Source organism: Pseudochaenichthys georgianus, chromosome 9, assembly GCF_902827115.2.
Source record: "Pseudochaenichthys georgianus chromosome 9, fPseGeo1.2, whole genome shotgun sequence".
In the NCBI taxonomy this organism is placed as follows: domain Eukaryota; kingdom Metazoa; phylum Chordata; class Actinopteri; order Perciformes; family Channichthyidae; genus Pseudochaenichthys; species Pseudochaenichthys georgianus.
Window position 1 is genome coordinate 40493600 of NC_047511.1, and position 8778 is coordinate 40502377.

At 39.6% G+C, this 8778-nt stretch overlaps 1 protein-coding gene across 1 annotated transcript; it reads left to right on the forward strand.

Annotated features, from left to right (window-relative positions):
• Positions 1 to 3781: 3781 nt before the first annotated feature.
• klf9 (Kruppel like factor 9) lies at positions 3782 to 8241 on the forward strand. The gene is made up of 2 exons (XM_034091508.2): positions 3782 to 4630; positions 6248 to 8241. The coding sequence occupies exons 1-2, from the start codon at positions 4255 to 4257 to the stop codon at positions 6526 to 6528; spliced, it is 657 nt and encodes a 218-aa protein (XP_033947399.1). The 5' UTR covers positions 3782 to 4254; the 3' UTR covers positions 6529 to 8241.
• The last annotated feature ends 537 nt before the right edge of the window (positions 8242 to 8778 follow it).

The following is an 8778-nucleotide window of genomic DNA, read 5'->3' on the forward strand; positions in this document are numbered from 1 at the left end:
CATGTATAGCAGCTGCTTTATATGCCTTTTTTTCAAACGGGTTGCCTGGTTTGACCTTCAGTGATTGATAACGGTGGAGCAAATAGTTCTGCAGAGGTAGGCGGAACTTCCAGCAACTCCAGTGACTATTGGCTTCATAGAAACCTACTGTAAGCCAAACACACAGGCCAAATGGAACTGCAGTCCCTACAAAGTACCAAAGGCCTGTGATAACACGAAGAGATGCATCTAATTCATCAACATGACAATTATAAACTGTTGCAGCTGGTCCTTAAATTGTTTCCCTTTTTTTATTTTTCGTTGTGCACAAACATGTCCATGTTGTGCAAAGCAACGTGTTCAAGTCTTTCTTCGAACGAACGGAAAAAAACCATGAAAATCCGTTACTCATCACCCAGCAAGCTGCTTCACAAAGAAGCCAAACATGTACTTGTACATATTTAAAATAAATATACTTTTGCAATAAACTGTTTTTTTCCAGCATGTGGGACCTGTATGGGATTAGTTTTGTGTCATAAAGGTAAAGCAACACTTTCTCCGAATAAAGCAAAACTAAGAGTTTAAGAGAAGAAAAAAAACTGAGTCAAGCAAAATACAATTAATTTAAAAAATAACACTATAAGTTGCAAACAAATCATTTGTGTAATCATGTAAACTATAAGTATTTTTTCTTTGTTTTAACATACGTTTTTGTTTGCAGTTCTTGTTTCTTCTTTCTCAATGATCAGACTGTTGCTCTCGCTGCAGCTCTCTCGTTTGCGCTCCCTCATTTTTTGTTTTCGATTCTGACGATTCTGACACAAACATCCCAGGTGGGCGGGACTTTCAGGGGTGCGTCCGCATTGGCTACTCAGTTTTTGAGTGACAGCCCAGTCCTCCGGCGATTGTACAGTGCAGCTGTGGTAGCTGAGAATGCACAGAAGACACCCAGAAGAACCAACATTTCAATTATTATAATAGCCAACTACAAGTGAAAATATATGTAAGTATTGATAATTTGTGTTGTTTGTGCTGTACTATACGGTCTGTTTCTTTATTGTGTAATGTGAGAAGTAAAGAAAAGCTGTGCTATGAAGTTAGCTTTTGCTAACTTTAGATCCATTACAATGCAAGCTAAGTAGCCTAATAGCAGGGACAGTTAGCTACATAGCGAGCAGTGAGTGAGCGTTCAGACACCAGCGCACACACTCAAACGGACTCGTGTGCCTGACTCTACCAACAGGCTTTCATGATTCTGTTTAGATATGCAAGTATAAGCCATGATAGCTTATTTTATTAACACGCTAATTTGATATGAAAATCAATGGAGACTCTTCTCTTTGTAGGAAAACCTACCGTCCATGATGCCCCTGAGCTGAGTTTTATTTGTTAACTTCATATTTTTCATTTCCTAAAACATGTATTTTCCTCTCATATTAACAGTGTGGATCATTGAGACAGTGTGGCGTTCAGAGTCTTATCCCGTTTCCCCACTTCCTCTGAGGGGACAGCACGGAGGGGGGGCATGAAGAAAGACCTGCACCAGCTTCATCCACGCTGGCGTTACTGTTATCACTGGCTCAGTGTCATTTCATTTGACCAAATGTCTTTACATATACATTTAATAGATTTTATTATTATCCACCTTTTTGTTTTATGTCCTTTTATTTAAAACATTCTTTGAGACTTCATCTTCTGGTTACATTTCAATAAATGTAATTTGTATAATCACTCTTTTGTCTTTATTCTACATACAAATGTTAGAGTTTCCATTCAAATCTGTTGATTGTTCATATCTTCCTCAGGAAATTCAAATTGGTCTAAATGTATATCATTTTCTCACAGGATGAGACGACACAGTTTGTATCCATTGTTGCTTCAGCTCTTCAGACCAACATAGTAAGATGTGAGCATGCTCCTAAATGTGTTGGTATGCAGCCGGTCTGGTCTGTTTAATAAAGCAAATCTGCCACTTTTATATTGTAGAATTTGTTAAATTAAAGCAGTCTTTAATTGTTTGTCCTAAACATAGCAATGTATGCTTTTGAAATGTAACATGTCTTTGAAAAAATAACAGTATACAGTTTATATTGTGTAACACCTTTAGCTTAAAAATACATAGATGTGTTTTTTTAATCTCTAAAATAAATAGACACACTTTATTAATCCCAAATTGGGAAATTATTTAACAGCAGCAGTGTGTTCAGGTAAACATATTTAAAGTTGGAATAAAGTATAAACTACACAACACAAGTATAATGCACAGCAATCCATAAGAGAAGTCCGATATTTTCATGAAACTCCCCAGGAGACACCAACACTAACGTGGCCGACTGGACTCTGGACTCTGGTGCATGAGTTGCACTGTATGATCTGTGGTGTAGTGGGCTGTCACTCAAAAACTGAGTAGCCAATGAAAGTCTCGCCCACCTGGGACGTTTGTTTCAGAATCGAAAACAACAAATTAGCGCAAATGAGAAGAGCTGCAGCGAGAGCAAAAGTCTGATCGTTGAGAAAGAACCAAAGAGAACTGTAAACAAAAATATGTTAAAACAAAGAAAAAGACTTATAGTTTACATGATTACACACATGATTTGTTTGCAACTTATAGTTTTATTTTTGAAATGTTATTGTTACGTTCCCTATTAGGCTAGGGGAACTAAAGGGAATAAACTCAACCTGATTGGTATTGGTATAATTATAAGTGATTTATTTTAAGTAGCAGCGGTAAACAAAATGGAAGGCGTGCAGCCTGAACAAACAAAAGGGCCAAAAGGGCACAGGTTGACAAATAACCAAACAAAGGGAGGACTCTTAAAAAGGAGTCTGTGTACATACAAAGAAATAACACACACTAAATAAGGAACTAAACAAAACCTCACTTTAAAAGTGGTTCAGACTAACACAGGGAATTTATACAAAACACACAGCTAAACTAAAGGCAACAGTCACAAAAACCTAAGCTACTCTAAGCACTATGTAAACTACTCTAACTAAGCTACTCTTGGCACTACTAGTACTAACACACAAGATCACACTAGTTAACCACTGGTTACACATTTACACACAAACGAGCGCAACAAGCGCGAGGCCTCCGCTCACACAGCAGAGCCTCCAGAGTGGTGATAGTCCGTGGCCTTTGTACTCCTCCCCAGCAGGTGTGCGCTGGCTGTGCGCTGCAATTGGACGACGTCAATCCAATCTCCATCTTCAGAGGCGGACCAGGAGATGGGCAGCCAATGATGTTGGAGCAACCACACAGCTCATTTACATAATCACACACACAGCTGAAAACACTCAGGCAGATTAATGAGCAGACAAACATCAACCGTCACAGTTATTTATTGTTGCTTGATTCTGAGAAGGTGTTGCTTTATCTTTATGACACAAAACTAATCCAACAGAACAGGGCCGTGCCAGGACAGGGTTGTGAAGCCAGCCACCCTGATGTGATGATGCATTCACGTGCCTCGTAAAAGCTTGCTTCAATGTTTGAATTATTATCATACAATATATTCAATTATAACTGTCAATTCGATTTAAATGTTATAAAATATTCCTAAATATATTTTGTTTGTGCTTTATATATAACTATTCCTATTTTTAAATACTAGCAATTTTAACTTGTGTTTTTATAATTCAAGTTTGGGCAACGGAACAGGTTTTTCCCAGTCTTTTAAAGTACCTGAAGGCCACATCAGACTAGTCCCGCCCTCTTTTCACAAATCTCAGCCTCTGATTGGTCCACTGCACCTTCACTCACTCTTTTGAATGGACAATTCCAAAAACCGAGTCACATTTTCTCCCAGCCAATCACAGGGCCGCATTGTGATGACACCGTGGGATTCCGCGAAATTGTTTCTTGGAGTTGAGGGAAGTGCCGCTCACAGAGAAATAGGACAAGTTGACGCAAGTGTGGGAGTGCACTGAAAGGAGGAATAACCGCAGACACAAGTGCGTAGAGCTCAGTCGGTTAAAGCGGTGTGTTTTATTGTTCCGGCAATTAGAAATACAATAAAACAGAGGGAGAAATTCAAACGGCTATCTTTCCTGTGGGGGTGTTTAACCATCCGCCCTGCAACCTCAACAAAAACGCAGCCTTTTGCGGTCTTACGGAATAGTCACATTGAAGACGACACGTGTGGATGCGAAACCACATGTTTCCTTGGGGTACTGCGGTCTAATCACCTCCATCCACATTGTGGGTTTGTTTCTGGATTACCAGCTCGTGGAGATAAACTGTTTCTCTCCTCCACCCTCGGATCTGCTGTAGTGATGACAGAGGTGGATGTTTCTGCAGACTGTGACCCCAGCCGACCACAGGGGCGCACAGAGGACAAAGAGAACCAGGAGAACAGGACTTTACTGATGGTGGCAATGATTTTATTGGACTTGAACAAATGCAACCCTAACGCCATCATCAGCCCCGGAGACAGCAGATGTCTCGAGGTGAGCAGCGAGGTGGAGCGGGGGGGCTGCAGGCTGAGCGCTGGAGACAGCCGGGTTACACCCAAACAGTCCCGGATCAAGAAGAAGGTGGTGAAGGAGAGAAAGGAGTGTCCGGAGAAGAGACACTACTGCCCCTTTACCGGCTGCGGGAAGGTGTACGGGAAATCCTCTCACCTCAAAGCCCACCTCAGGGTGCATACCGGTGAGTGAGGGGCCATCATAACGTGTTGTTGACGACAGCAAAACAGCTCTGCGTCACTCACTTATAACATCATTTTTATTTCAGGTGCATGGTAAAGATCAGGGACAGAGCAGTCTGAACAATCTGCAATCACTGCAAGATGAATATGATGTCACTATAAGTCTTTAAACATGATGTCTAACGTTAAAGAAGGCAGTCCATGTTGAGTCTGTGGGATGTGGTATGAGGAGAAAAGACCACATGTGCCTGCAAATGAATAACACGTTATCGGAAAGGTGGTCCCACGAATTTGGGGGGTGTGTGACTGACTGATCGGCCCATAGAGGGCGTGAGGCTGGCTGTGAGGGGGAGGGAGGGATGGGATGGTTGTGGCACTCAGTATATGGGAACACCGTGTGCCTCCTCCCATATTTGTTATGCACGCTAGATTGTTCAAGTATGATAATAAAGAAACATCCTGGACCCCAGTCACCATGGTGGTATCAACATAATGTCCCGTAAGTTCTGCACCGTGTGTTATCCATCTTGTTTCTGTGTTTATTTGCTTGTCCCCAGCCCTCAGATTTAGATCCACATGCAGGTCACTGCGACACTGTTGCCCCCTCATGTTCTTGTACGCACTCCGCAGATAACCCTGCACCAGCACTTCCTCATACGTCATCCGCCTCCCCTCCCCTCCCCTCCCCTTACGTCGTGTTGTAAACAAGGGCAGACATGTGGTTCAGTGGAGCACATGGAGGAGGAGGTGGGAGCAGCCATCGTTTTTTTTCGTTTCTATTGGGTCTTATCATGACTCACCATTTCCAAATCAATATGTTCTCTTATTGTTCCAAGAAATGTTGTTGAGTCAGGTCCCCCAACACATTGAGAGAAAACAAAATCCTTTGGTGAAACGAGCTCTGTATGACCTTCTCAAACTTGATTTGAGTACTTGGTGTTCTTTTTATGTATCGCCTGCCCTCCCTCTTTCAATGTCTAATATTTAAAGGAAATAATAGAACTACCGGTTTGATTAAAAGCTCAACTGTTCCCTGGTAGAAGTTATTTTTGGGGGGGTTCCTGGTGACTTGGAACTGATGACATAATTAGTGGTGTTTTTTATTTAGATTTGTTTTGAATAAAATATGCATTTCTTAAATGTGGGCCGGTTGTCTATGTGGTTAAAATATGGCATATAAATGAAACCATTATTAATAATACTTATTATTAATAACATATCATATTAATATATTCTATAATAAAGGAATAATTAATATTATTATTATTATTGTCATTATATGATAGAAAGTAATTATTATAGGGTTATTATTATTATCCTTATTGTTGTTATTATCCTTATTATAATTGATTATTCATATTTTAAACTACACTGTAACTTTTATCCATGTATTTTTCCTTAATGTTTATTTTATTAGCCTTTCTTTTTTAATGCTTAAAGTCTTTCATTTTTTTTGTAAAGCACTTTGAATTGCCTTGCGTTGAAAAGTGCTATATAAATAAACTTGCCTTGATTATATATTCATTACATTTGTTGTCCTTGCGTTCTCCAAATATGAGGAAATAAATATCAGCAAAACACAGTAGTTTATATTAGATCTTTGATTTGTGTGTCCTCAGGTGAGCGGCCCTTCGAGTGCACCTGGCCTGACTGCGGGAAGAAGTTCTCCCGCTCAGACGAGCTGACGCGTCACTACCGCACACACACGGGCGAGAAGCGCTTCAACTGCCCCATGTGTGCCAAGTGCTTCATCCGCAGCGACCACCTGACCAAACATGCCCGGCGGCACGCAGGCTTCCATCCCAGCATGCTTCAGGGCTCCAGCGCGGCCAAGAGGCGCCGCTGCTCCCTGTCCCTGTCCTCGTCTGACTCTGGAGACCAAAGCCCTGTGGAGGTGTGAGACCCTCCCTCCTGATGCGCGTGCACACACACACACACACACACACACACACACACACACACACACACACACACACACACACACACACACACACACACACACACACACATCAAGGTACAGGCAGGAAAGAGAGAGCAGACACAATGTGTGCTGTTTGCACCGTACACTAATCCCGTCCAATCAACTCCACCAGCCAGACCACACTGTAAAACCTTTTCTCTATGCATGTAACATTGTGCAACAGCAAACAGAAATATAAGTTATGTATTCAAACTCGACCCCTACTTCCTGAGATAATTGGTATTTATTAGTCGGGGTCAATTTCTATTTGCTTTGCCATTTATTATCATTACTATGTGTTATTTGTGTTCCTTTGTTGGAAGAATCTGTAATCTATTAGGCATTCATGTGTGTGTATATATAGTTCCCATTAACACTACATGTGTGTCCTTGCATCACAAACTTCATTTACAGAAAGACAACAAATCATTACTGAGATATTCAAGTGCGTTTAGAAGTGTTGGGGATTTTCCTTTAGTAAATATGATTTTTCTTTTTTCATACACACTCATACTTGTACAGTAACTCAAGTCCAGGACCAGGTGAATGTACAGTACAGCAGTATTGTCATGTACATATATAAAACAGATACACTTTTAGATGGAGGATGTACTCAGTATACTGTAGTTTAGTGAGGTTAGAGAAGACAAATCTATTATATAGAGAATTACAGAGTTTTTTGTATTTTATAATGATATATATATTGGGCTAGTTTGCTTGTACAGTTTCCTGTGTTGTGCGTCACATCGTGATTAAGTTACTAATAATTAACCTTTACACATAGGCAAGCCTTGTGGGGAAATACATTGAAAATATTTGCAATGCTTTTCCAGGTTTGAATGTTAATAGTGCAGGGATAAACACAACAGGGTTGAACCTTTTAAAAGGGAAAATTATATAAAGATACTTATTTAGTTTTTAAAAAAGAGGTCTGTGCCTTTTTCAACGGTTTTTTTTTTTTTTAGCAGAGGAATTTCTACATTGTGGAAAATCTTCATATTCTATAGATTGATATTCAAAAAGACTTTGAATATCAATGACTGTCTGTAATGCCAACAGTGCCAGTTGCTGATCATTTAACTACCTTTTGTTTACTCTGTATCTGGACTGCATTTCATCAGGGAACAATGCGAGGCCATTCCTGTCGACATTACCCCCCCCTGGTGGAGACATGGAAGCACAACATTTCTCACAAACGGACATTTTCAAAGCTCTTTTTTATTAGTTTGTGAATTCCACCATGGAGCATGTTTGTATGTATTTCTTTGGTTCAATGATTTTTGTATTTCTTTGGTAATCTTTTATAATGTAACTAATGGGGTGAAAGACCCTTTTTGTCCACTACTGGAGCTACAAACATGTCAATAGTTTTCTTTATTTAAATGCCACGTAAAAGCATAAACACGTCCAGATAGTGTAAAATTACGTATAGTTAAGCTTGTAGGATGTATTTATACTATGCTGTTTTTTATTTTCATGGCATTATGACAACTGTGATTAGATGTTGGTGCCTTTCAGGTCGAAGCCTTTACTGCTGATGCTACTGTACTGTAATCAGGTCTGTCCCCACAGAGCCGTGTTATCGCAATATTCATAGCTGTGTAATAATTACTGCTCAAAGGTTTTAACATTAAAATGATTTTTATTTCTAAACAGTTGCTCATTTGTTCTGTTCCAAAACACACACTGTACTTCACACCTTTTATAAATACAGTAGGCTCTTCTTTATTGCTGTGTAAACAGGTGGGAGAAGTACAAGTACCACTTCTACAATGTTACTCAAGTGAAAGTACAATTAGCATCAAAATATATATTTAAAGTACCCATTTCAGAATAATAGATATTATATGTTGGATTACATTTATGGATGCATTAAAGTGTTCTCACAGCTGATAAAGGTGCAGCTAGTTTTAATATCTTTGTATACTGAAGTGTAGTTTGTGAATTGACTCCAGATGTAAGTAAAGTCTGATTTAAGTGTTGATTATATTTCTAATTATTAATCAAAAGCTGCAAAGTAACTCAAGGTATTTAGTAAATGTAGTGGAGTACACTATTGACCTCTGAATTGTAATGGGGTAGAAGTACAAAGTAAAGTACAAGTCCCTCCAAATTGTACTTAAGTAATGAGTACATCTACTTAGTTACTTTACACCACTGTTAATAAGGTGATACAAAGAAAGAGTAAGA

Coding starts and splice junctions, on each gene's coding strand:
- klf9 (XM_034091508.2), top strand. CDS start 4,255: ATGACAGAGGTGGATGTTTCTGCAGACTGTGACCCCAGCCGACCACAG. Junction 4,631..6,247: donor CCACCTCAGGGTGCATACCG/GTGAGTGAGGGG, acceptor GTGTGTCCTCAG/GTGAGCGGCCCTTCGAGTGC.